This window comes from Pocillopora verrucosa, chromosome 1 (genome assembly GCF_036669915.1).
Source record: "Pocillopora verrucosa isolate sample1 chromosome 1, ASM3666991v2, whole genome shotgun sequence".
Taxonomy (NCBI): Eukaryota; Metazoa; Cnidaria; class Anthozoa; order Scleractinia; family Pocilloporidae; genus Pocillopora; species Pocillopora verrucosa.
In genome coordinates this window covers 19,563,075-19,590,816 of record NC_089312.1, presented here as the reverse complement: position 1 = coordinate 19,590,816, position 27,742 = coordinate 19,563,075, and the positions used below count along the sequence as shown (strand labels likewise).

The 27,742-nt window shown below is 37.5% G+C and overlaps 4 protein-coding genes across 7 annotated transcripts; all 4 read left to right on the top strand.

Moving 5' to 3' along the window:
* Positions 1-2,219: 2,219 nt before the first annotated feature.
* Positions 2,220-13,480, top strand: LOC131788866 (uncharacterized). The gene is made up of 6 exons (XM_059105963.2): positions 2,220-2,562; positions 4,174-4,834; positions 4,892-4,916; positions 5,937-6,071; positions 11,275-11,605; positions 12,166-13,480. The coding sequence occupies exons 1-6, from the start codon at positions 2,274-2,276 to the stop codon at positions 12,852-12,854; spliced, it is 2,130 nt and encodes a 709-aa protein (XP_058961946.2). The 5' UTR covers positions 2,220-2,273; the 3' UTR covers positions 12,855-13,480.
* Positions 13,481-14,249: 769 nt separating this feature from the next.
* Positions 14,250-17,109, top strand: LOC131788877 (two pore potassium channel protein sup-9-like). The gene is made up of 3 exons (XM_059105974.2): positions 14,250-14,308; positions 15,476-15,788; positions 16,418-17,109. Exons 2-3 carry the CDS (start codon positions 15,500-15,502, stop codon positions 17,107-17,109), a joined length of 981 nt encoding a protein of 326 aa, XP_058961957.2. The 5' UTR covers positions 14,250-14,308; positions 15,476-15,499.
* A 1,277-nt stretch (positions 17,110-18,386) lies between these two features.
* Positions 18,387-21,618, top strand: LOC131788867 (potassium channel subfamily K member 9-like). Its single transcript, XM_066168778.1, has 3 exons — positions 18,387-18,520; positions 19,213-19,535; positions 20,640-21,618. Exons 2-3 carry the CDS (start codon positions 19,247-19,249, stop codon positions 21,263-21,265), a joined length of 915 nt encoding a protein of 304 aa, XP_066024875.1. The 5' UTR covers positions 18,387-18,520; positions 19,213-19,246; the 3' UTR covers positions 21,266-21,618.
* A 1,245-nt stretch (positions 21,619-22,863) lies between these two features.
* Positions 22,864-27,462, top strand: LOC131788839 (potassium channel subfamily K member 15-like). Of its 4 annotated transcripts, none has more exons than XM_059105932.2 (4): positions 22,864-23,179; positions 23,783-23,957; positions 24,817-25,132; positions 25,664-27,462. In XM_059105932.2, exons 3-4 carry the CDS (start codon positions 24,844-24,846, stop codon positions 26,269-26,271), a joined length of 897 nt encoding a protein of 298 aa, XP_058961915.2. In that variant the 5' UTR covers positions 22,864-23,179; positions 23,783-23,957; positions 24,817-24,843; the 3' UTR covers positions 26,272-27,462. The 4 variants fall into 4 exon arrangements, with proteins under 4 accessions (XP_058961915.2, XP_058961913.2, XP_058961916.2 ...); XM_059105930.2 differs by having other exon boundaries at positions 23,778-23,957; XM_059105933.2 differs by having other exon boundaries at positions 23,731-23,957.
* Positions 27,463-27,742: the final 280 nt, after the last annotated feature.

Below are 27,742 nucleotides of genomic sequence, written 5' to 3'. Positions count from 1 at the left end.
CTGATTTGACGATTGTCAGTCAACCGAGGAAATTACCTAAATGCAATTCAGCTATTGCACCTCAAATTTAAAATTGTTTATGAATCCAACGGTAGTATAAAGGCGGTATCCCTTCACACCTCAGCACAGTTTGTGTAATATGGTATTTGTTACTACCTATTTGATTTTTTCTCATCTTCTTGTGTTGGTTATGCAACGAACCTCAGGAAGCTTATTGCATGCTGTGACCTAAGCAACTCGATCGAGGACACCCGCCAGCTTGAAGCGACTGGTGATGTTCAATAATGAATGGAAATGTAACGAATAATAATTATTTCGACACTCTTTAAGGTGTATAATTTGATCCTCAAAATGATCCCTTTTCTCACGGGATCTCTTCCTAATAAGACACATATAAAGGCAAGTTTTAACCACTTTCCTACTATAGACTGGTACACTGAAACATTAATGGTATGCCGTTAAGGCTGCTGGAAGACTTATGTCATGTTAGCAGGTGTTTCTCTGTTTTGACTCAATAAATTCCTCTTCAGACAGGAATAGTACAGTGAGTCAAGATGTGTATGACCAAGAGATCATAAGTGAGGATATAACTGATGTCCTTCGATCGTCTACTTGTGAAGCATGGTTGTCATAATCAGATTCAATAAAAATTGACTTTTCAAGGTAGAATACCTTTAAAGATCCTCTAAATATTCATAGTCAAACCCCTGAAGAAAACACGTAGGTGTTAACAATGGGTAATAACTAAAATTAAAGCTCTTAAATTTGTTGGAAAAGCTAAAGGAAAGCTCAAGATTAGACTTGATAAAAGCTTTCTTTGAATTACTTTGAATACAGTTGAGGATACTGAATGTGAGTTTGTGGTTTGATACTTACATCGTATTTCTTCTCATGGGTATGTCATCGTGTATTACCTGACTCATTCAGGGTAATCAAAACAATATTTGCTTGCCAGTTTCCACAGGAAACTGATCCACTTATGATAAGTGCTTTACTTGATACCCAAATAAAATAAGTAACTCATCATCGCAACTAATATTCCTAAAACGTTTTCCTTGTACGACAATCCTTAGTCCGCCAGTTTTAATTTTTCAGTGGGGTTTCTACCCCATAGCAGTTACTATTAATGTTGTGGTTAATCAGATTGCTGGCTGACATCAACATCATTGCCCTCTGTAAGTTCATAGCTTCAGGCATAAAATTTGGGATTTTACATTATTTAAGACTCGTAGCTTAGAACAAGACGAAATTTGAAAAAGCGAAAATCTTGAGTTAAAACTAACATATTATAAAAGCGCAAAAAGTCCTTTCATTACGCCTGCAAGGTACTCTCGTAAGTTCAAATCATTGGATTACATTGATTTGGGAAATCCCGCGGTCTAATCACAGGCGGCCCAAGCTCACGTCTCGAGAAAAAGCCAACGATTATTCATGAATGCGTCACGCGTTGTGTGACTCGGTGTGGCGATTTCTGCTGTTTTAAGCTTGCTTTACCATCACTGTTATTCCTGTCAAAAGTTGGGACTTATGCATTTTAGGGTAACACAAGCTAAGTGATTCCAACCAATCAAATGCTATACAGTGGCCATACATTTGCAGTCTGATGCAAAGGTCTCGTAATTTCACCGACAGGTTCGAGGCGATAAATGATTAATTCGACCAGAGACAGGAGACTACCAAACAAAAGATCTGTCTTGCAGAGCAATGAAAGGCATACTGAATTCCACGGATTGAAAGCGTAATGTTTCAACCACCATCATTTTACTTCGTTTTCTATATATCATGTTACCAAGTGAAGAACAACAGCTTCTTTATACGGATTACGCTGAATGCCAGTTGAATGTAGTTCATTTATGAATAGAAAATCAAGTAAGTTTTTAAAACCACCAAAGAAGGTAATGGTGCTCAGTAGTTTGAATATTGGCATATTAGCTTTTTAAGAGTTTTGAAACCTCCTCTTGTGCTCAAATTTTGGTTAGTTCAATTTACAGAGTACATATGCATTATGCTCTTGAACTGAAATAGATACAGCAGTGTTACGAAGGTTTGACAAGTTTTAAAATATTCCGTGTTCATGGAATTGAGCACAGGTAGGGCTTGAAACGGCGGTCATAAACTATTCCAAAAAAATAGCCGTTGGCCGACAGTGCCTTCGTGTTTCCAGCACTGCTGCTACATGTTTGACTAGTGCATTCTACTTTCGATATTTTCCTAAATACTCCTCTCAAAATTCAAAACAAGAAAGCAGCTAATAAGAGGCAATTTTCCTGAGGATGGATATGTTGACAAAATTAGTTCTTCTTCGAGCTGCTGGCGTCCTACTGTGGATCTTATTAAGTGCGTGGGTGTTCCATGAAGTGGAGTACACAGAAAAAAATGAAGCTGAAGAAAAGTATCGGTTGTTAGTCTCTTTGTACATTTTCATGAACTCTAAATGTAACGTCAGTACGGAGGAGTTTGATAACTTTACCAAACAAGCGCACGAGGCATTGAGTGAGCCCAAACCAGAATGGACCTACGTGGCTTCATTTGACTTCGTTTTCCAAGCGTTAACTACAATTGGTAAGGCCACATGTAATACATTATACATTTCCTTACCTAAATAGACCTATGAAAGAGAAAGAAGTTATCTGGTAGCTTTCTAATTTATCTAAACCCCAGATTCCCAAATGATATTTGAATATTAATGCGGGCTTTTCAGGTGAAATTTATCTCAGTTTTTTTTTATTCGAAATACCGTAACGAATGAATATCATTTTAAGTCAGTTATTACCCACATAACTTAATAACTGAATATCTTTCAATGAAAATAGGTTTGAAACAATTTCGGTGAGCGATGTACTCTGTAACTTCGCTGCCACCCTTTCAATGACTTGATTCAAATATTGACATGAAAATTGGAAGCATTAACAGCCAAGATTTGACAAAATTGTTTCTATAAATTTTCTATTTTTCTTACAAAAAAGTTGGAGACACATTTCCCACATACTGTATTAACTTTGTTAATAATTGAATTAATAATGGTAACTCTAAGAGGTTGAAACAATGAAAACCACAGTGCGGTATTGGACTACACTTCTGCCGGTTTCAGTTCGACCTGATTTTCATGTGCACTTAGCTAAATGGAAATAATTTCATTTCTGTCTTGGTGGATTTCAATCTTCCAAAGAAATATAGTCACTGGCTCCTGTGATAAAGATGGTTTAATTACACGAAGCACAAGTGAAGTTTATAGGAGTGAGTCAGGGTGCACTTTGGTAAATTTGTTTAAAAAAAAGAAGTTTATAAACCTTATATCCAACGACTGTTTAGTTATCATATTGTGAAGTGATTCAAATAATTACTACATAAACAAACTAGAAGTCCAGGTAACTCAAATCATCGTAACCGAGGGTATGGTATACTACGCTAGTTTTGGTATCGTGTAACGAAGTCTAAGCTGTTAAAAAAAAATAGAATTCAAATCCTCGAAACACAACTCAAGAACATTAACTTAGAATTCTTTGAATCAGCATCCATCATTCCACCACATAACTGATGGCAGCTTGAAAAACATTTCAGTAATGCATTTTCAACTTCTTAGTACGCATGTTGACAAAAAATGCTTCACCAAGTAAGCAGCAGTTTCAGTATTATAGCGGAGCTCGCAGAGCGTAGCCCCATAATTATACAAAATAGTAGTAACCCATCGAGCCGAAAAAATTTGGATGTACGACCGTACAAGGTGCTACTTTTAACATGCGTGGTCAACTGTACCGCGGGCACGCCAACGCCACGGCTTTGTCCAGTAGTCCAGTGGTTAGTGCACTGGGCTCCGAGTCGGACGACCCGGGTTCTAGTCCTGGCCGGGGCAAGGCGTTGTGCCCTTTAGACGTGCGGAGAAAAAAATGCGAGCTCCTCTTTTAGGCTTGGCTAAATCTATATATTATCTTTAAGTCTGAAGTCTTAATCCTTTAAACCCTAAGAGTGACTGGCATCAATTATTTCCCTACATTATCACCTCTGAATCACACGATGAGGTTATGAAAATAAAGGAAATGAATTTTGATTGGTATGCAAATTCTCCTTGTCAGCACCTTAGGAAATGTATAAAGAACAGTATGGAGAATATGGATACTGATGTTAGGGTGCAAAGGGTTAATGCTCGAATTTCGTTCTAATTTCATTCTTCAGGATACGGATACATCACTCCTCAAACACCCTCTGGTCAGGTGCTGTGTATTTTTGTCTGTTTCATCGGGATTCCAATGACTTTGCTCATGTTAAAATCTACTGGAGAACTTATTTCAAGGAGCGTTGAAACGATCGTCACGAAGGTGGAAAAAAGACTACTGAAAAGAGAGGAACCAAAACACGTTAAAACAAAGAGTGCCATAATACTGTTTTCTATAATGATAATGATACTACTGTCCTACACAATGATGCTTAATATCGTAATTAGTTGGACATACGTTGAAGGAATTTATTTCTGGTTTGTAACCTTTACTACGATTGGCTTCGGTGACTACATACCACACAGACAAGAAATGGCCACCCCCTCTTTGAACTCCAAAAATTCTCCTAACAACGAATCACTTAACACACCTTCTATGTTCTTTATCGGCATCACTTATTACACCTCAACTTTGATTGGCCTCTGCATCGTGTCAAGTGTACTGGACTCCATCGTGAAGGTTCTGGAAGAAAGGAGATTGCGGCCTCGGTGCTCCACATGTGTCCCTCGAAAAAACAAGAACCACGTTGGAAGTGACAAATGCGACATTCCTGATAAGGAAGAGGCCGAAAATACATTTATAGAATTGGAAAATTATGGGCTCCAAAAGGAGATATCACAGTAATTCACAATAACACTGGTTAGCAAATTTTGGTTGTGTGCAATCACTCGTCTTAGTTTAGAATACACAGGAGTCCATCTAGTGAGAAAAAGGGAAAACGCGATGATAAGGAACCTCTGAAGTCCAAGTAAGAGGAGCTGCACTGACTGTGTACGAAGGAGGAGAAGATGTGTCAAGTATCCATAATAATCAATCTGACTAGGTAACCTTTCGCACGGTTCTATTTGGGAATGTACCCGATCGTTAACTTGAAAAAGTTGAACCCAGTGTTCATATCGTTTTGCTTAGATTCATTTCCTTATTCAAAATGAGTTAAATGTTTAACAATATAATAATATGTTATATAACATATAACATCATATGAGTATAACATATTCAATAATATGTTTGACCAGTTTCTGTGGGTAAACTTAATTGACTTATTTGCTCACGATGCTCCTTAAAAAAATTGCTAGTTATTATTAGTATATATTTATTTTATTGGCTCCTGTTTGCTCATGTGTCAACAAAATGATTATTGGTAATTTCATAATGCATTCAATCGAAGTAGTCACAAAGGCCAATCAGCTAATAAGGAAAATTTTACCAATCGGCCAAAGATACGGGAAAACGCAAAAGAGGGGAAGTCGCGATTGTTTTATGCTTTTGGAGTCTTCTATCCAATCGGCTGACAGGGTGTCGAGACTTTTCTTAATCATTTAAGGATCCGAGAAAAGCAAAACTCAACTAATCATGGACTACATTCGACACTGAATTGAAATCTTTTCTTGACTCAATACTCGAGTGCGTGACACAGTGTGTACGTTATGAACTTGAGAACGTACTTTTGCAAGGAGAAGCTTTATCTACTTAATTCCTGAGCCTACATAATTATCTATGTTCATCGCAACACAGAGTGAGGAATAAGGGCGCGAATATAGACAAAAATTATCGCTTGGCAGGGACGAAACGTCACTCAAGGCTATGACTACGTTAATAGAAGATCTATATTTGAAACACGAATATCTGGAATTGAGGTGAAAGACAATCTTGCTTATCCATCTTTAGTTGCGTAAACCCTACGACCAAGTTTCTGGTCGTCAATCTTGTTTTTGAGTAAAGGGATCATCAGTTACTGCCTCAGGGCTGAAATTATGCCCAGAAGAAAACGAATTAAGTTGGCTGCCAGAGACAGACAGGTTAACGACACAGGTGGTTATGTCGGGAGGAAGATGGAAATGTCATTTTAGACAGCAGGTGTGTGGCAAAACAATAGATAAGTGTGAGTATAATGCAAAGATTACTGTGCTTGAGCACTCTGTAAAGAGCTAAATTGTATAACTTGCATCGTGAAATTAGGGAGAAAGTCAAATTTGAAAGTCAAATTTGAGTTTCTCATCGAGTACCAAGCCAGGGAATTTCACTTAAGGAGTTCACTTAGCTAACCTTCCATGATTGGCTTGTTGTTTTTGCAAATTTATATCAGAGTCGGATTTTGTTTCAAGCCTTTTATTGGTGGTTTAACTCGTTTCATCAACGACGCTTTTAGATCGTTTTCACCGAAGATTTGGAGTTAAATTCCTTCATAAATGGTGAGTTAAAGGTATAAATCATTTTATCAGTAAATTGGAAATACACAGTCTGGGTCTGAGTAACACAGGCATGTACTTTTACTCGATGCAATGCTTATAGCAGCACAGCTTATTAGACGATCATTCTTATAGCAGCACAGCTTATTAGACGATCATTCTGAACATTTAACTTTACAAAGGTGGAACTTCCTACTTCCTAGTCGCCCAAAAATTCGATTTCACTCCTACTTTTCATATTTTGAAGCCCAATATATACTTATAATTACGGTGTAGTTTTTTTGTGTGTGTGAAAATATATTTCAGTTATGGAGAAATTATTTTTTTTCGTTCGACCGCTCAAACATGCAAATTTTCATCGTGAATATTACCCGAGTTGTGTGACCTCATGTGACGAATATACTTGACCTCCGGTATTTCTTTGTTTTATCTTCTAAAATTAATCCCCTGGCATTATTGAAGTTGGCAAAGAAATATTTATTTTTTGGGTGAATATTTTTGTCCGACATACTTTTCCTATGTCGAAAAGCAACATCAAAACAAAGACAGTTTTAACAATGACCGATATGACAGAACTTACTGAGCTTCAAGCTTTTAACAGACAAAAGGATGGTTAAAAAGTTTCTGTAAACATTTCCTTGTGTATTTGTGTTGTTCTATCTTGAGGCGAACTCAAAGTCCGGCAAAATTCACTTGCTAGCGACTATGAAATATACATGGTGTGCCTATTTGTCGCCACCGTTTACTGGCATAAATTACAACAATTTGTAAAAAAATCTGGCATAACACTCTTACCTTGTTTATTTATGGTTTTATTAGCTGTCTCGATTATTATATTACGCCTGGGCATTACTTTTTGACAGGAGCCTAGGTTTTGCGTTGCGTTTTACCCTCCCCCATTTAATTTATAAGCTAGTCACGCAACAATTGATTGGGGTCAAAATCAGCGATCTCGTACCTTTCACGGTGTCTCAAACTTTAGTTGACTACCTGAGACCTAGCTGGTACATTTTAGGGTGTTTTTAGCTCAACAAAATACCTGACATAAGCATTACTAGGACGATTTTAATGAACTGACTTGAGCCTCTAGAGCATATCGATCAAAGAATTTTTATTTTTGGAATTTTTCAATTTTTTGCTTTTGAATTGGTACTTTTTAGGGTAGACATCGATCGTTGCCACTCCCACACAGATAAGACTCAGGTACAATTTATAATTTTATAGGGGTCGTTTTCGAAATTCCCGACACGCAACCCCGCCCTTTTATGTAAAGGTGTTCAGCGTGGGGTGATGACATTTAGCAAGGACAAATTTTAATGTGATTTTTGGTGAGTTTTCAAGTTTTGTCAGCGTCTAGTAGCTTGTGCGGAAGGGTCCTTTACCACCATGTGCATAATTACGCGTCCCACCAGACGGCAGGAGGCCATCAAAGTGTTCAGACAATTGTATAGAAAACTCCGCTTCTGTCTGGATTTTTGGTAGCCTATTGACCAATTCCCAATCGATATTTAGGTCTGACGGTGGTAAGAAGCCTACTTATTGGAGGCAGGCTGTATGAATTTTCCAGACATCTTGTGTACTCTCTGTGATACTCGCTTGTTAATTCCCCTATCTGCGTTTGGAATCGACTTAACCCTACCTTTACAATGGCCGGACACCTCTTTAGAAACCCAACATCTACTATTAGAACCACGACTCCACCCAACATTGTTAAATCATCGATATCTGTTAGCGTCTCGAAGATGCCAGCACGCGACAAAATAAGATCAACTTCATTTTCTGGGGCTGAAAACTTGCAACTCCGCAAGTGACTTGAAATGTCTTTTTTACAACTATGCAAGGGAACGACTTGAGGTGTGCAACTTCGGTCTTCTCGATAACTAAACCCACCAGTTCCACTAGCGAACGATTTAAATGAACAGCAAATCTCCATGCTAGCATGTAAGGTGAGACGCTTATACAACTGATCAATTAGCTAAATCATGATCAGTATGTAGCTTGTCAATCAAATTGACTTTTGTAACCATTCTTTGATTTCCACCGGTGTCCTGGCGGAAATGGAACCCCCGGTCCAAATCCGCTAGCGGATATGGACCCCCCCCCCCTTCCCCGATTTTGACCCCCCCAACAGAATTGAGTGCAAACATCATCCTTAACATTCTCTTATAAATAGATCGTAGATAGTACTTTACGTTTCAGTATGTTTTTAATTCAAAACATGCGTATCGCCAATGCATACGAACTGTCAGCTCGAAATAACCCGTCGGATGTTTCTTTTGACCGAGAGAAAATGCGCAAGCATTTAGTTCAATGTTTGGAGAGAGGTCGTTTTTGAACCTTTTCCGCGATAGTCGAACAATGCTAGATTCAGTAAGAGACAAACTTGTGACACTAATTTATTTTGTTAATGTTCAATGCCAGAGTGTTGGGACGACATGGTACAGTGCGAGTTTGTTATTTCAGATCCCTCAACAGTTAATGATCGTTAAAATTAGAAAATAAGATTGAGTTCGATGTAATAGTCTCTACTTTTGTTAAGACGTAAACATTAATGTTGATTTGCATCTGAAAATTAGCTGAGAGTTCCAACAGTTTAGAGAAGAAACACTTTTACTTCTCATAGGCTTTACGAACGACCTGTAGTAGGAGTAGTTACTTCGTTCAAGTTCAGAAACTGTTTAATGTTATTTAATTAGAAAATCAGTCTGAGGTATTTTTGTGACTGGACGCAATAGTCTCCACTACTGTTATGACGTTTCGTATTAATGTTTATTCGCATCAGAAGAAGCGAAGATTTATTGTTACAATTTCAATAGTTCGAATACAGTAGTTTGTTCGCATCTAATTCTTGCGTATACTGCACGACTCGCTATTATAAATGCAGTAGAATTGGAACGAAATGGCTGGTTTTTCTTTACCTTTATTGAGGAATGTTGTGTTGTGATTGAAAAGAACATCGACAAAAAGCTTGCAAATAGAATTAGTTACCAAATATGATACAAACGATGCTTAAAAGGAAAGTTTGGTAGGGAGGGGGTTCCAAATCTGCGAAGGAGGGTCCATATCCGCCAGCGGATTTGAACCGGTAAAGGAGTCATCGACGGATCTGGACATTTTAGTTTTCTGAATGCATTAATTCCTGAAAGGTTTTTCTAGATATCATGCAAAGAGGAAAAAAGACCCATCTCTTGGTATTTCGGAGGTTGAATCATCTTTGAATTTGTCTGTGCCACGCTTGTCATGCAACTGATATAATAAGATGGAGAAGATATATGAACTGGAACTCAAATCTGGTTAGAATGGGGTAGAGCATAACGTGATCATCGAAACAGCTAATAAAATCATAAATAAACAAGGTAAGAGTGTTATGTTTGATTTTTGATGCCAGTAAACGGTGGCAACAAGTAGGTGCAATGTATATTTCATAGTCGCTAGCTAGTAAATTTTGCTGGACTTTGAGTTCGTCTCACGATAGAACAACACAAATACACAAGGAAATGTCTACAGTAAATTTTTAACCATCCTTTTGTCTGTCAAAAGCTTGAAGCTCAGTAAGTTCTGTCTAATCGGTCATTGTAAAAGCTGTTTTGTTTTGATGCTACTATTCGACATAGGAAAAGTATGTCGGAAAAATATTCATCCAAAAAATAAATATTTCTTCGCCAGCTTCAATAATGACAGGGGATTAAGTTTGAAGATAAAACAAAGGATTATGTTGAAGAAATACCGTCTATATATATACTAAATATATTCGTCACATGAGGTCACACAACTCGGGTAATCTTCACGGTGAAAATTTGCATATTTGAGCGGTCGAACGAAAAAAAATAATTTAATAAATAATAAAAAAACTACAACACAATTATTAGGACATATTGGGCTACAAAATATGAAAGTAGGAGTGAAATCGAACTTTGAGTGAATTGCCGCAGTTTGTCTGATACATCAGTGCTAACATTGGCTCTTCAGTTTTGTCAAGATCTCAACAGTTGATATTCTCTTGGTTTTGTACCTTGACATCCCTGTCGTTTCGAAGTGGAAACATTGATTTTGTTCACAAATTGAAAATGATTCAATGCAATACACAACTTTTTGGTCATTCTTGTCGATTTTAAATATTCTTTCTGGCTTCTTTAGACTCTTAACTGTCACTCCTTTCTTCATTAAAGTAAACTATTTTTAAATTAGTGATCTCATTCATCTTAACACCCGGTAATAGAAACGTTATCGACGCACAAAAAATGATAGCAACGACCCGCAAAAGGCAATTTTTATCTAATCATTATTCACTATGCTCACAAGAAACTGGATGCCCGCTGAGATTCCCAATGATTCAATACAAACGGAGCCCCGAAACATATATGTACATTAGCAGGCAGTCCGAGCCAACCGATTTAATGACTTAGTTTAAATGGACCGTAGTTTAACTATACCGAGGTATGTGGCTAAGTCTATACCTAGGTAGTCAAGGATGGTTTTGAAAGGTAACAACAATAGCATGGAAACTGAATGAGTTTGACCGAATTTACAAACAGTGAGAACGAGAGAGTTTCTGGTGTTAGCTCAATATTCCTCTTTCTTTTCACTGTACGAGGGTAAACACGAATTCAAACTAAAACAATCCAAAGCTTATTTGTAAGTAATTGAAAAGATGATTAAAACTGTTTGGAGGCTTTAAAGAGGTTGGAGACCAATTTTAAAATATAAGCTCCACACGCGATTGAACGCAAGATGATCGACAGCCTACTTGGTCAAACTAATGATTGGGTAATCACCAGTTTAATAAGAGATCTAAATGATTTGCATTCCGGACCACATGCCGAAAAAGTCAAATCATAGTTCATAATGTGTTTGTTACTTTCTTTCTACAGTCAATCGCCTCAAAGAAGGTGAAGAAGGTGAAAAAGATGAGTTTTGACCCGCTATTAAAAACAGCACTTCTTCGTTGTCTAGTCTTCTGGTTTCTCGGCTCGATTAGTGCTCTGCTGTTTGTTGCGGTTGAGTACAAGGAAAAGGATGACAAAGAGGAAAAATACAAGTTATTGTTATCGCTTTATGAGTCGCTGGAGTCTAAATACAATATGAGCATTGAAGAGTTCAACAATATTTCGAGAACAGCACACGAGGCCTTGAGCGAGCCTAAACCGCAATGGATCTATCTGGACGCAATACGGTTCATATTCCACGCCTGGACTACGATCGGTGAGGAAAGTGATACCGTACACCCAGTAGACTACCGATCTCAACTGAAATGATTCAAAACGTGAAATTATTTCAGCAATATTTTTCTCAGCTTTGATCAGTGTTATAGAAATAAATGCTTCGTTAAAAAAGTAAACAAACAAACAGAAACTAGATTGTTGAGTACAATCCTTTCGAATCAGCGGTGATGGCTCAATACCGAGTTTTTTTAAACCACCGCTCATAAGAAAATATACATGGGCGTTTGTTGAACGAAAGATTGCAGAAGAAAAAATTATCACCAAAAGAAAACATAGAAAAACGATTCTGACCTTATGTTTATGATCAAAAGAATAAGAAACTACAGGAAAAATTAAAATGATATATTTGAAGCGCCGAACAAACATATACTGAACAATGATCTTTCTTTAATTGATAAACAAGCATCTGTACCACAATGACCAAATTCAAACTCCGAGTCTTGGGATGCAACATAAAAGGTTCGGGAAAATGAAAATAGTTATAGAGATAATGGTGAAAAGATAGCAATGTGCATAAGATCTTTACACTTTTTTCTACAGGTTATGGTAACATCACTCCGCAAACACCATCTGGCCAAGTGATGTGCATTTTCATCTCTTTACTTGGAATTCCCATTACTTTCCTTATGTTAAAATCCATGGGCGAGCTCATTGCCAAATGGGTGAACACAATCATCACAAAGTTTGAAAAGAAGTTCCTCAAGACGCTGCAACCAAAGCATATGCAGATCAAGACTGCGATTGTCCTGTTCTCGATCATGGTAATTTCGATTCTTACAGCCGGTTTTTTATCGATGCCTCTCCGCAATTGGTCTATCGTTGAAAGTGTTTATTTCTGGTTTGTGACATTTACCACAATCGGATTTGGAGACTACGTTTTACGGGAGCCCCGAAAGTTTACACAGCTCTCTCTGAACATCTCTGTAAATGAAGGCAGTAAGAGAAGCACAAGTAAAATTATTACCGTTCTTGTCGGTTTGTTCCCTGCTTTATTAGCGTTATGTATCGTCTCCAGTGTAATCAATTCTATCATGGCTGTCATGGAAAAACGGAGATGCCACCCTCCGTGTTCCGGATGTATCTCTCCAAAGACCCAGGACCACGCGGAGAAAGAACAAAGCGAATCTACTGAGATGCGTGAAAATAACACGGTGTTTTCATCCTTTGGAACTCATGATTTTCAAAAGAAAACTAACTTCGTATGTTTCTCGGAAACCGAACTTAAGTGACGCATAATCTAAAGGAGAAGTCTAAGTGTTCAAGTTTTATGTATAGTAGTCATGCCGTTTTCGGCAAAGTTTGAATTGAAGTAACAATTTGTGTACCGACCCCTACACAACCATTGCCTAATTTACAAATTAAACTACCAAACTAATCTTATGGTAATAAATGAAGACTTGTTTAGCTGCTTTAGGTGGTAAACCTTCTAATAGCAGACATAAACAGTTCTGGAGCATATTGCTCCGTAAAATGCGTATTTAGAACGTTTGGTGTAAGTTTGAAACATGAGTGCCGAGCACACACGTTTTCCTACTCCCAGCTAAAATAGGCCTGTGTTACTACTTACAACTACTTAGAGTGTAGAGATTATCTATGGTATCACATCATTAGTTCTGTCGAGCAAGACACCAATTGTTAAGTATTGTACTAGATGAGGAAATGTCCTAAAGATGAAAATAAACATACATAAGTGCAAGGAGAGTACAACTTTTTTCCTTAAAAAAGCAGCCGCAATAAGATCCGTTATAGGCTTGCTTTGGATTGGAAAAAATCTCCATTGCTTGAAGCGGTTCAAAGCAGAAATGGCTTTTTTTATTTAAAAATAAATGATTCAAAGTTAATTACGCTATGGTTAAGCATGGTTCTTTAGTTCCTTAAAAATCCCGCCACTTTAAAAATTACAGCTATTACGTCTTTGATGAGCCTGATCACAGCAACTATTAGCGTTCTTCAGCAATCAAGTTGTTACATAATCTTGGACGATTTTGAAAGAAATAAAATATGTATCAGGCTTTCTCGATTCTTCTGTGCAGACGAGACATATCATAAATTAGTACATTAACTTCTGTTGCCCCCTCTAAAGTTTGTTAATGAAAATTTCTAGTGTTTTCAAAAACATTAACTTATTTGGCGCAAACATTTACTCGCGATAATCCTTCATTTTCGAATCATGAGTCAAACTTATCTCACCGATGGCCAAACATAAACATTTCAAATATTCCTTGTTGGATCTAGGATCTTCTGCCAGCATAAATCAGTAGTCAATCCTTGAATTTTCAAGGACATTGCAGCTGCGAGCAGATAAATGTTTTCCACCTAATTGCTAAAACATGTAGTTTTTGTTGACATGTACGCTACCTTTGAAATGCAAAATTACAGCAGCTGCAGGGCTGAAATAACCTAAAGGTAATGTTTTGACATTGTTGTGCAATTCTGCTAACGAGATCTCTTTCGTGCATCGTACTGTAGGTGAAGTTTCTTTCTACTGTTAATTGGTGCAAGGTCATTTGCACACGTTTTGAACCTAGAGAAAACTTTTCTATAATAATGTGATGGCAACCTCATAACTTATATGAACCTTTATTATCGTTGTTAATGGCAGGCCACTATCTTATCAGTCAGCTACGGGACTTATAAGCGTTTAACTTGGGCACAAACTCCGACGTTTTTTAATTGTGGAAAGGTGAGTGTCAAGAAAGAAGTATAAACTTTCTAGCTTCATCGGGTGGAAATGCGTTCACACTGGTTGAAATATGACAAAGATCGTTATGCATCTCTCAGACGCAGTGTATCTTATCAACTTTGTTTCCCAAAATTTTCAAGATAACTCGATTTTGAAACTCAAAACTAACGCAGAATTCTGCTCTGGATTAAAAAAGCCATCAGTGTCGATAAATTATGAATGCAAGTGACATTCAGTAGCTTTGTTTATGAAAGTGAGCTTCAGAAGGAACTTCAACCAATTTGGGAAGCTTCGACCGATAACTGCCGGTATCTCTCCAGCCATGGTGTTTAGGTGAAAGCAGCTTAAGAAAACTTTTTATGCATGAAACAATTCTACATAAGTATAATTTTGGAATTCCCTATTGATCCGATCCGTTCTAATTCTACTAAGTTACAAAGGCAATAAATCTACATATCCCCTGCATTGCGAATCGATCCCATGCAAACACTGGTAACGGTGAACTGTATTCAATAAATTACAGCCATGAGAAAGCTCTTCCGATGGATTTACGCACATGTAGCTATTAATACTCAGCTTATTCCCTGCCTGCAGCTCCCAAGCTCTCCGGATTTCACTCAAATATCATTTAATTGAAAGTTTTGATCGAGGACACAAATGAAAACAAGTGAAAGCCTAATCTAAAGCCTCTATAATTTTGGCACATTCTGAATTGAATGGAAAAATGTAAGGTGTATAAATTTTATCCCCTTAAAAACGATTTGAGTATATTTGAAAAAAAGGAAAAAATGAAAGAGACAGGTTCCATTGGCGTGCGCCAAAATGTTGATTTAACGAGGAGCGTCTGGAAGTGGACGTCAGTCATAGTACAGGTAATTAACACTCTGGAAAATTATAAATGCCATGAAAAAACTGTCGTAATTTTTCAGCCGCAATAAAAACTTAGAAGTCAAAAGTAACTCAAACAAGGATGTGCAACGGCAACTGAACCTTAATAAAACGTAAACAGTCACTAAACCCACAATGGGTCACAATGGTGTAAAACTTTGCAAATTTACACCTGGTTAATTACTCAATCTCATTTAATTAAATTGAATATTTTGGCTGGACTTACTCCAGCTCATCAAATATTGTATGGTACTCAAAACTTATGCTTCTTCATTTCAGCTATTGCAGTTGTTAAGACTTACAATGAACCTCCTGGTAAAAGCAGTGCTTCTTCGAACTCTTGGCTTCTTACTTTGGGTCTCACTCAGTGCTTGGTTGTTTGTTGTGGTCGAATACAAGGAAGCAGACGAAAAAGAAGAAAAATATCAGTTGTTGCTCTCTCTGTACGAGTTTCTCGCGTCTAAATACAACATGAGCATAGAGGAGTTTAATAACATCTCCAATTCCGCATACGAGGCTTTGAGCCAGCCCAAGATACAATGGACATACTCCAATGCAATGGCTTTTGTTTTTCAGTCTTTGACCACCATTGGTAAGCCGAAGTATACAATAAGTTGTAGAATGTATCCCGCAAGTTCGCCTCTATAAGGTGGTACATGAAGTTTTCCTACAATTTTTTCCCGAAGTAAATTGAGTCTCACACGCCTACTGGCCCACTACTCCACTCTGTCGGGTGAGCCTAGCCCTAATTTTCTCATGGCACAAAGCGAACTTCAATTGGGTGTGAAACTAGACAGCTTATCAGAAAAAAGGAAAAATAACGATGATAACTCGAAGCTATAACAAGCAAATTGCATGAAGCGCGGGGAAACGCATGTGACCAAGTCGCGATTGGGTTTATTTTTGCAACTGACTGACTAAGTGGTTGATGCGAGTTTTCTAGACCAATCACAGAGCACAATGAAGCAAAATTTCAGTTGACAACTGCTTTAAAGGCGCTGAGAGTGCTGCTTCTACTTATGGGTGAGATGTTAATCCATCGCAGACAACTTTCAGTACCCTTAGTAATTAGTCAAGTTCTCCTGTTTTATACTCTTGAGGAACGAGTTACTATAGAATAACACAATAATCACTGACATATGGTCTGAAGTCAAGCGCACAAACCATTCGTTTAATATCTTTTCACCGATCTATTTGTTCCTTTTTTTCCGTTTCATATAGGCTATGGATACATCACTCCCCAGACGCAGACAGGTCAATTGCTTTGCATTTTCGTCTCGTTACTGGGGATTCCCATCACTTTGCTCGCATTTAAGTCCGTCGGTGAACTCATCGCCAAAGGTGTGGCCACATTTGTTACAAAGTTTGAGAGGAAAATCTTAAAGAGGCCTGAGCCCAAAAAGTTGCAAGCAAAAAGTGCTCTAATTCTGTTTATGATGATGTTATTGTTGATAGTGTTAAGCAGCCTGTTGCTAGTATATTTTTTAAATTGGTCTTTTGTCACGAGTGCGTATTTCTGGTTCATAACATTTTCTACAATCGGATTTGGTGACTACGTGCCAGAAATTCCACAAAGGATCAGGCAATTAACTCCAAATAACTTTACACACGAAGACAACGACAATAAACCAAGCGACGGAGAAAGAACCACTTTTGCTATTTTCGAAGGCCTGTTTCTCACATTTTATTTAATTTTGGGCTTGTGCGTCGTCTCGAGTGTTCTTAATTCCATTATGATGGCCCTCGAAGAATATAAGTGTCGACCTCCGTGTCCCGGATGTATCCCTCGAAAAACGCAGCATCAAGGGAACATTGACGATTACACTCCAACGGAAGGCGAAGCCAACGCGACTTACTTGAGCATGAATAACTATGGATTTCACAAAGATAACATGACATCAGTGGCTGAGTAAATGAACTGAAGGAACTATTTTTCACCAGTGCAAGAGTTCACTTACTCACAAACTAATTCGCAACAGGTCAACTCGCCTACACCTCGATTCACCAACAGGTCAACCCGCCCACAACTCGAATCACTAGTGTAATGGGTTGACTCACCCAGAAGTAAAGTTGCTCATGGTCGAAATCTCATATGGGTCAACTTGCTCGCATAACTGGCCTGCAGTGTACTAACACATATGCTAACTCGCTCATAGGTCAACTGACTAACCAGCTAACTCCCCTAGAAGTCAGTAGTCGTAAATCAAATTGATACACATCATAAGAACAAACTAATTTTAACGAGTTTTTCACTGGATAGAAAGAGGCATCAGCACTGCTATTCATCTCAGCTGATGACAGCAAATCACCATCGACAGATGCAAAGCTGGGTTGAAGTCACTTCGACATTTACCAGCAGTTGATTTTCAATTATGCAAATACATTACGAGGTCTCTTTGGCATCAAAACGAGTCAGGAAGGTGACAGTAATGTCACCTCTACAATCGACCCCGACCAACCTGAGTGAAATAGAAATTGCCATTTATGCAGTTGACCTTGCAAGCAAAGTGTGCTATTTTTTGTACGTTCATTAATTAAATTAAATTCTAAATAGAACTGACCAGACACAAAGTGTCAAAGTTAAAAAACAAAACAGACGCACTCTCTCGCAGTGTTTAAAATCCGCCGACTTAACGTTAAAGGAAATTGAAACCTCAGGCGTCATTTCAAGTCCATTTCGTCGTAGATTCTCTCCGGCTGCTTAAATGCCAACGGTACACTTTGAAGCGAGATGGACTACAGACATCGACCTACAAATGAAATTTATTCATAACAAAGAAAAATTATTTGTGAATTCTAAACACCTTTCCCTAAAAGCATCATTATCATTTCCAAAACAACAGTTTTATGTTGAAAAAAGCTTACAGAAAGAGAGATGTAAAAACGTCTTGATTGCGACTATTTTTTCTAAAAATCTCCTCAATATATTATCATAAGTCTTTGAAGTAAACAAAGTCATTTAGATGAAATTGCCGCCCTATTAGCATATAAGATCTCTTTTCAAGTGTTTTCCCACAGAGTGAAGTGTAGCCTTGCACAAGATTATTTCAGTAGTCTTTTCATAGTGGTGTTTTGGGGTGACAATCTGTCAAGGCCTCCAATTTCATCGAGGAAAACTTGCATTAGTAATACTCGACTATGACGTTCTCAGCTAAATAAACATATGCGTTTTGTTCCTTTGAGTATTGAAGTTTGTTGGATAAATCTTTAAATGGTGAGGAGCGAATGAATACCACGTAATCGTGCAGAATGATGGAATTGCTTCCTTAGCATCTCTTTTCGAGGAAAAACTGATTGTAGATGTAAAGCAAATGCGAGGAGAAGGTAAAATCATAAAAATTTGGCTGAATCATTGAATTTTTTTTTCAATTTATTACTGAGCTCAAAGCCCGTAAAACGTTACACTGCTGTCTTCATCGTCTACATTCTGGGAAAAATGTTTCAAATTGCCGAAGAAATGAAAACGGAACGATAAATGAAACTCAAAAGCTTAACACAGGCTAAACTACGATATACGGTCTATTGCAAATATAAATTTCTCAAAATTAGTTTGAATTAAAAAGAGCTAATCCATAGATATTCAAATTTTTTAGAAAACGCCGCTTGCTTCATTTAAAATTTGACAGAGCGGCCCGTGTTCTTTGTTTGTTTTTCTTCTTTTGTTTTGTATTTCAACCTCTAGATGCGACAAGCATTGACAAAATTTCCGTAGTAAGCATTGTTAGGTTTAATACAAACTTGCAACCACTGAACCTTATATAGCAAGTCATGTTCGATTAACTATTTCGAAATTCGTAATTTAGGTGGTATTATCCTGATAATAACGATGTGAATCAGCAGGTGCCAGCACGATCAATTTTGACTCCTTGAATCAAACTGTCTTCGAAGACTCCAAGGTATCCAGTTTCCCTCCTACGACATATTATTCTGAAGTCGTGAGATGACAGCTGAGTTTCATCGGCATCAACATGGTACCAAAACATTGCATGGTACACTCTTTTTCTTTATTCTTACAGGAAAAGGTATTCATATAGAGATAAAGAATTGACGATGAGCACGCCGTTAAAAACTGCGTTTCTTCGAACGCTCGGCCTCTTGTTATGGACTTTATTTAGTGCATGGTTGTTTGTGAAAGTAGAACACACGGAAAAAGATCATGAAGAAGAAAAATATCACTTGTTACTCTCGCTGTTCGAATCTCTGGCATCAAAATACAACATGAGCCTCGAGGAGTTCAATAAGATTTCTACAGTTGCATATGAAGCATTAAGCGAGCCTAAACCTCAGTGGACCTACCATGTTGCAGTTACGTTCGTGATTCAAGCTGTGACCACCATAGGTACGGTAAAATACGATATTATTAGTTTTTAAGAACACGAAAAATTACAATGACATAAAGTTATGTAATATATAGATTTAGGCAAACCTAAAAGCGGAGCTCACATTTTTTTTTCCCGCACGTCTCTTCAACAAAACTAAAGCTCCTATTATGGATAAAGTGCGTGGTAATATTAATGGTTTTCATTCGCAACTTCTCCGTGTCCGTGTAGAGGACTGATTATAAGATAGTGCCCGTGGTACAGTTGGCCGCGCATGCTAAAAGTAGCACCTTGTACGGTCGGTCGTACGGTCGTAGGATATCCAAATTTTTTCGGCTTGATGGGTTATTACTATTTTGTATAAATATGGGGCTAAGCTCTGCGAGCTCCGCTATAAATGAGTCTTCTTAGTTTCCAGTCGTCAGTTATTGATCCTAAGAATCGCAAGAGAGATTGGAAAGAATCGAGATACGCAACGAAGGAGAAAAAGGAGGAATCCTATCCATTCTCGCGAACTTTCCTCGCAGACGTTAAAACAAATTCCGGTGACCGCAATGGAAAGACATTAACCGTTAGCCGTAAACTGGCCAAATTTTAACCGTTAGCCGTCAAAGCCATTACCCCAATTACACCCTCGAGTTAGTCACTCACGGAGTTTTCTCTCTCCGAACTACTCGGTGGTCACCTTTCATTTGCAATAAATGCTTTCCTTTAGTTCGGGTAACTTTCTTCAATTCTCAGAACTCTTCCTAAAATAAGTGTAAATAACAAAGAATCGAGAAAAAGAATACTGTGATGGCTTTTTTTTCGAACAAAGTCCGAACAAACTGAATTTCAGCATCTTTATTGAGTGGAATACCTTCCAAAGGGAGTCAGAAGTAAGTCAGAAGATCCAATAACGTAACTGCATCATAAGTATTCATGCTTTAAAACAATCAACCAAGGTTCGCCTTTTGTATTTCTTAAATGCCATTGCTTTGTATTTTGTTTGACTCTGAAATTTCTCGTGGTGCACCATATCGCGGAAAGTTATGATCGAAATTGTTGAGGCTTGTAAAAGCGGAAACGTTCGACCATCCCACCAAGTTTCCATGTTGATTCCGTTTCTGGTCTCTGTTTCACAGGCTATGGAAATATAACTCCCAAGACACCTGAAGGCCAAATGCTATGTATCTTCCTTTGTCTACTTGGTATTCCAATTACTCTTCTTTTGCTAAACTCGGTTGGTGCGGTCATTGCCAAACTGGTCAACACACTTGTGAAGAAGTTCGAGAGTAAAATCCTTAAAAGAGAGGAACCGATGAATGTAGAAAAAAAAAGTGCAATGATCTTGTTTTTATTTATGGTGTTAGATATTGTGATGAATGCTCTCGTATTGATACATCTAGAGGATTGGACATTCGTAGAGGCACTTTATTTTTGGTTTGTAACCGTAACAACAATGGGTTTTGGTGACTACATTCCAGGGAAGCTCAATCCGACCAATATCTCGAGAGAAAACAGCTTCGCAATTTTTATAGGCCTTTTTGAACTGGTTCTTCTTTTGGGAGGACTATGCATTGTTTCCAGTGTATTTAACTCCATCATGGCGGCCTTGGATGAACGAAATTGGTGGTTTAAGTGTTCTGCACGTATATCTAGAAGGATACAGGGGCGCGTTGACACAGTAAAAGAACCTGATGACGAGAACATGACTTCTAAAAGAATAGAAAATCTGGGTTTGGAGAATCTTGAGAACACAGAAAACTGATAGGAGTCTCTATGTTCTTTAATTTAATTGTAGATCGACCCCGCACTAGCGGCTCTTTTTCGGATACCGGAATCTTTATCGGCTTCGAGCTCACTAACGATGACGTAACTGTTTTTATCGATGTGTGATTGAAGTGTGTATGGTGTGTGGTGTTTCTCTGTGAATTCCAATCAAAATTAAACCTTTCTTACCAATTGTAAAACTCGAACAATGAAAAAAAATATCAAGAAATCTCTCACAAAACTTCCTTCGGTACTAATTCATGACCGAATTGCGTTTTACAAGAATGGTTTAATTTCGAAAATTAAGTTTACCAAATTTAAATTGATACTAGCCGTGCCACTACCCTCCGTACTCAGATAAATTTTATCCAGCAGCGCCATCCATATGGGAAAGTAGTAGCTTGAAACGTCGATGTAATTCATTGGCATAAAATTAAATTTAAAGTTAAAAGAAAAGGAAAAAAACACTGGATAAACTTTGTATCCATCCTTTCATTTTAAAATTTAATTGCACTCATTTTAGCCCAACATATAAGAGGGACGTTAAGGAAAGGCGTTACCGACACTTAAAGAAATCAGAGAGCTTAAACAGCTGCACTTTAAAAAAATTTACATTCATACGAGCAAGAAAACAAAAAATAACTAATGTAAATGATAAACGAAGACGGACTCCCCGAAAGGCTCCAATGATTTAACTTGAAACGTTACCATACATAGTCTGCATATTCATGATTTATAACGTTGTCTATGGCCCATTGCTTTTGTTATCAACGATTTATTAGCCAGTGCTGGCATGTACATTCGATTGAAAAACGTTTACATCTAGAAAACATTGGTTATGAATGATGAGGCCCAACGGCCTTCTGGGTACACATGTAAATGATAACCACAATAAGTTGCGCGTCGTAAATAATAGAAGCTACCCACACTTTCTTGAAAGAAAAGAATTACCATAAAAAAAGATTGTCCATGAAAAATGGATAGGTAAAGCACATTGATTATGAAACTATGCGAGCATTTCCCATAAGGCTGTTGGGTCAGATTGTTCAGGGATCAAACTCTTTAGGTATCAACGTTGTTGCAATCGAGTGTATAATCTCTCGACATTTTTAATCCTTAAGTATTCCCATACTTGGAAATTATATTCGCTTTTCAATATCTGAGTGTACTTTTATACTTGTGCAACTTGGCCAGAAATGAAATTTTTACTGGGCTTTGTACCTTTAAGCAAGTAATAAAGAATAACACCAATGCAAATAATTTGGCCGTGTCAAAAAATTCCATTTTATGCATTAATCATGTCAAATAATATGTTTTAGGTCTAAGCAACAATATTTAATCTTTTTATACACCTCCATTAGTTGCCAATCTAATTCAGATCGTAAGAGCGCTTCTAAGGGACGTGAACATAATGGTTCAATTGCCAATGCATTAAATTAATACATTCGTTGTGTTTGCAGCCGTTGTTAAAGGTTATCCGAAGATGAATAATAGATATATTCAAAAAGAAGAAAAAGAAATAAAAATAGGATAGTTGTTTCTAACACAATACGAATTAAGGTTATTTTATTGAAAAGCAGCGGATTGGCGCCCAACACTAACGAGAGGCCTTCAATTATAAATCTAAGAATTAGATGACACCAGAAATGTTTTCCAAGCTTAAAGAGTGCCATGGCAATCAGTAGCCTTAGAGCAAATACATATTGAACGGGAAAACAAAATTCCAGATCTTTCAATTTGAAACGCAGAGACACTGACTCATTAAGATCAAATGGAGGTAAACATTTATTGAAGTAAATTGCTCAGTGAAAAGATGTTTTGACGTTTGATAGGACTACATTTCTTTGAGTCGCTGTGACAAGACCATGCATCGCCGACGGAATATTTAGGAGCCAGTGTTTCAGCATATCTGGTTAGTATTCATCGATTAAACGAGAATAACGTTGAATTTGGGGTCATTTTAACAACACGTTCACGGTGTATCTAAGAAGATGATGTGTGTAAAAGGTACCCTCGATTCCAACATATTCATGCGGCAACATAGTTAGTAAGTTTCATTTGCTTCGAATACAGGGGAGATAAAAACAAGGAGAAAAAGTTAAGTGATAGATTTTAAAGCTAGACAGTTAGAGAAACACAATAAGGTGATCATAAAAGTGGATCACCTGCCATAATGAATTAATTTTTGTTTTAACCAGGCAAACACAACAAACTAAGGTTCATAAAATATCATACAATCCTTGTTTGATTTCACTGCGGGGCAGTTAATTTCCATACTACTTTTCCATAATGAGATTTATTGGCGTTCGCCATAAAAATATCCGCTCCCATTTTAATTGAGTGCCGTCGTCACCTCCAAGAAACCTTTAACAGACAGAATTATGGACAAACAGTTATAAACTTTACAGCTTTTTAAGACAAGTAGTAAAGCCATTAAGACGTCAAATTATGTCTTTTTTTAAGCTGACTACTCTCAGTGTCGTTGATTTATCTCTACTGTTCCGGCATAGATCAGCTTCGAAAGTGAACTTGAATTATATAACGATTGTTAGAAGATTACCAAAAAGAAGATGTATGATGAGAGCCCTTTCCAACTTCCTGTCTTATCTTCGAAAGTTTCCGATCCGTTCAGCTCCTAAGATTTTAACAGCACCAAGCAGGCTTAGTGGAACTCCATTTGCGCCAAAACGGTAGTAATTTTTGTGTATTTGGTGAAATTATTGCTTGGTTCATAAGATGCTGGTGGATGAACTAGTGGATCTAGGCTGGTGTGGGTTTCTAAATGCACCTATTTGTTTCATGAAAATCTACGCATTTTTGACCGACCAAATTCATCCTATGGTATCAATGGTTTCGTATATGTCGAACACTAACTCCTCTAAGAAGTTTATCAGTGCCTTTTGGGTCAAAAATTCATCATCTTTAAGGCTAAATCCGTTGTCTGTTTTGAACTGACTCCTGTTATTCTAAGCTATCAGTAGCATCCTTTCCATTAAAAACTGACGTTTCCATTATAATTTTAAAGTACTATCGAGTGTCAAACATTCTGTCAACAGTATGTCAGATATAAAGTATTTTTCTGTCCATCTGGCCTGGTTGCAAAGGCTCACCCTTTGTAGGGACTAAATATTTGCTTAAACTTTATCTCTGCTTGCGGGCACGGTAACGCTTTCGTGAGTCGCCGAGTACATCCCTAGTTTCGTTGCCATTTTTCATTAATATATGTTATTTTGCGGGCTGGGCAGTATTTTTAAGCAAAGAACTCAAACACGACTTCAGGCCGATAAAAAAAACTCATTAATCCTCTCATCTTTCTGGAGGATCTTTACAGCCCTTAATCATTCGGGTTCTTTTGGCAAGCATTTCGTTATGTTTTAGGAAAAAGCCTTCGGCCTTGGGCGGTATCGGGCACAGTTTTTCTCAATACGGCTGATGAATACCATATTTATTCATTTATTCTTAGGTATCGGTGTCATCTTATATGGAACATTTTTTCAAGAAAAAAACTTTCAAATGTTTTGAAAATAGTTCCTTTTCCTTTTGATGCAGGTGTATGTTTGAAATAAAGTGTCCGCTATGGATTACCTGTGGAAGACTGTGCTTCTTCGCACCTTTGGATTCATATTATGGGCCTCTTTGAGTGCTTGGTTGTTTTCTTTTGTGGAATATACGGAAAAAGATGACAAAAAAGAAAAAGACCACTTGTTAAAGTCCCTGTACATTTCCATGGCATCTAAATTCAATATGACCATCAAGGAATTTAATAATTTTTCCAGCATTGCGCATGAAGCTCTGAGCCAACCTAAACCACGGTGGACGTATTTTGTTTCCTTGGAATTCGTCTTACAAGCTTTCACTACCGTAGGTAAGGAATATCTTCTCGAAATGAGACTCAGCAAACTTGTGTAAGAACAAGGAAAAATGGCGATTTCATTCGTAAAAAGAATCAGACCATCATGAGCTAAAGTAACTTTGTCAATCGAAGGGTTTGTGTCTGCATGGATGATAATTGATGCACAGGATGAAGAAATGGAATCACTTCTCCAGTTAGAATATATTATTGACTCGGTGACGAGTTGTGCACCCTGAAAAAATTTCTTACAATCTTAGTACTATTGGCCAAATTATTCATGACAAAAATACCTAGGAGAAGTAGCTCGAAAGATTACGGCTACGAATCAAACAGGTGCCGTGTCAGGGAATTGGAAAATTAAAAAAATTATATCAATCACCCCTATGTTTTGTATAGGATAATTACCCCGATGATAAAGAACAAGTTAAATCAGTAGCAAGTGGCGAACTGATTACTGAAGCTCATGATTTTTAACCCATGATTGCTTAATTTCATCAGATAAGGTACAGTGCAGACAATAACTTTGCATTTTGTTATTTGCAGGCTATGGATACGTCACTCCTCAAACACCTGCTGGTCAGATATTGTGCATTTTTATTTGTCTTCTTGGGATTCCCATTACATTACTCGCGTTGAAGTCTGTTGGCGATTTAATGGCCAAACTTGTCAACGCGCTTGTAACAAAGTTTGAAAGCAAACTTTTCAAAAGAGCGCATCCGGAAAAAGTAGAAACAAAGAGCGCTGTGATCCTCTTTTTCCTGATGGTGATATTTATTGTGGCAAACGGCCGGTTAGTTATGAGTACACAAGGTTGGACTTTTGTTGAAAGTGTGTATTTCTGGTTCGTTACGCTGACTACAATCGGTTTTGGTGATTACGTTCCAGAGAAACGAAAGATCCACTCGGAACAACGCACCAGAAAAGGTTTTTTCCATATGCTCATGATTATTTATGCAATGATTGGCTTATGTGTTGTTTCAAGCGTAATCAATTCCGTCATGGCGGCTATGGAGGAATTGAAGTTCCATCGTGCCTGTCCCATGTGTGCCTCTAGAAAAACCCGGGATGAGGTGAACAATGCGGAGCCTAACTGCACTCCAAAAAGGCAAGAAAATGGCACTCAAAACATGTGCTACTTAACTGAACTATAACTGACTGTTTATCAGCAATGAAATCTGCTTGACATCAAAGTTGCACATGAAAGCCCTGGCGCAGTTTAGAAAAACCTTATTTTCCTTTAAAATTTCTCAAAAGAAGAACTTTCTCCAGATCATGATGGCAGTGATTCTCTAACCAGTTTTACCTGCTAATGACATTATGTCGAAGGAACCAGACTGAAATAAGAGTAAAGTTATTCATTCGGCTTTTTCTTTCTTTATCAACGAGAGAACTAAGAGAACTTTCTCTTTCTTTAGTCGTTCGTGGTGACGATGCAGCTATGATTTTTTGGTTACGCACATTTTTTTTCTCAGCTTTGAATAAATTTGAAAATTAAACAAAGCGCTTCTAAAAGAAAAGGACCCTGAGGGCTACTTAAAATAAAAGTACCATGTTTACTTGTTGAAGGATTCTCCTTGATGTGTGTTGTCCCGCGGCAATATTTCCCTCGCAGTACAGATGGGAAAATATGACAACATTTAAAGTTCCTCTTGCCTAGAACCAACTGAAATAAAATGTTGATAGTGAAGGCTTGTCAAGGACAGGATGTGAAATGAGGACAACTTGACACCTTTGAATTAAAACAATACCTTAAAAAAATTGACAATGAAACAACACACAGATCGATGATGACAATGAAGAGGAATAAGTTCAATTGTGAAATTCTTACACCTGCCAGTTTATCCTCACATGAGGGATTGACAAGTCTTCCATACTTATATAAATAATTGACAATTCTGTCCTGACAAGTGTAATTACTAAGAACGTGAATATGACTTGACAGAGACGAGAACGAAAAAAGTTGTGTTCATATCGCTTTTAACCACTGTTCAGAAATATCAGTTGAGGTTTTCTTGAAACTGCTGTCGAGGTGTTTTTGGTTGAAAAAGTCAATTAACAGCTGGTTGAGCTGGAGGTAATATATTCGTTTTTCCATTCATAGCCTTAGAGAAAGAAAGAGAGAAAATCCCTTTCTTTAAATAAGTTCCCAAATGAAACTTAATGTTGGGCTTCATAGTTTTTTATTGATTTGAATTTTTTTAAAACATTTGAATGTCTCTTGACCTGCATTCATTATAACAATCATAATCCAAAGAAAGAGAAAAAATCAATTTTTATGGGAGATTATTGTTTCAGATTATGATAGTGAACAGGCCAAAGAAAATAAAAATTCGACTGGTTTAAAAAATTTCAGCCACAATATAAATAAAAGGATGTAAAAATTAATTTCTGTGTTGATCAATTTTCAAAATTCATGAAAGTTCATTTAAAGAAGTTCATTGTTCGGTCAATTCTCGCATAGCTTATCTAACGTACGCCAGCTGCATCATCATTTTACGTTCACAAGCTTACAGTAATACGCAAGACATGTCATTCAATACTATTTTGATATCGCCTTGCCAGGGAACGTCGAAAAAAGCCTGTGAACAGCTTCGTACTGAATGAATCTCATACGAGACCTTG

Coding starts and splice junctions, on each gene's coding strand:
- LOC131788866 (XM_059105963.2), top strand. CDS start 2,274: ATGGATATGTTGACAAAATTAGTTCTTCTTCGAGCTGCTGGCGTCCTA. Junction 4,835..4,891: donor CTCCAAAAGGAGATATCACA/GTAATTCACAAT, acceptor CACTCGTCTTAG/TTTAGAATACACAGGAGTCC. Junction 4,917..5,936: donor AATACACAGGAGTCCATCTA/GTGAGAAAAAGG, acceptor TTTTGAGTAAAG/GGATCATCAGTTACTGCCTC.
- LOC131788877 (XM_059105974.2), top strand. CDS start 15,500: ATGAACCTCCTGGTAAAAGCAGTGCTTCTTCGAACTCTTGGCTTCTTA. Junction 15,789..16,417: donor TCAGTCTTTGACCACCATTG/GTAAGCCGAAGT, acceptor CGTTTCATATAG/GCTATGGATACATCACTCCC.
- LOC131788867 (XM_066168778.1), top strand. CDS start 19,247: ATGAGCACGCCGTTAAAAACTGCGTTTCTTCGAACGCTCGGCCTCTTG. Junction 19,536..20,639: donor TCAAGCTGTGACCACCATAG/GTACGGTAAAAT, acceptor TCTGTTTCACAG/GCTATGGAAATATAACTCCC.
- LOC131788839 (XM_059105931.2), top strand. CDS start 24,844: ATGGATTACCTGTGGAAGACTGTGCTTCTTCGCACCTTTGGATTCATA. Junction 25,133..25,663: donor ACAAGCTTTCACTACCGTAG/GTAAGGAATATC, acceptor TGTTATTTGCAG/GCTATGGATACGTCACTCCT.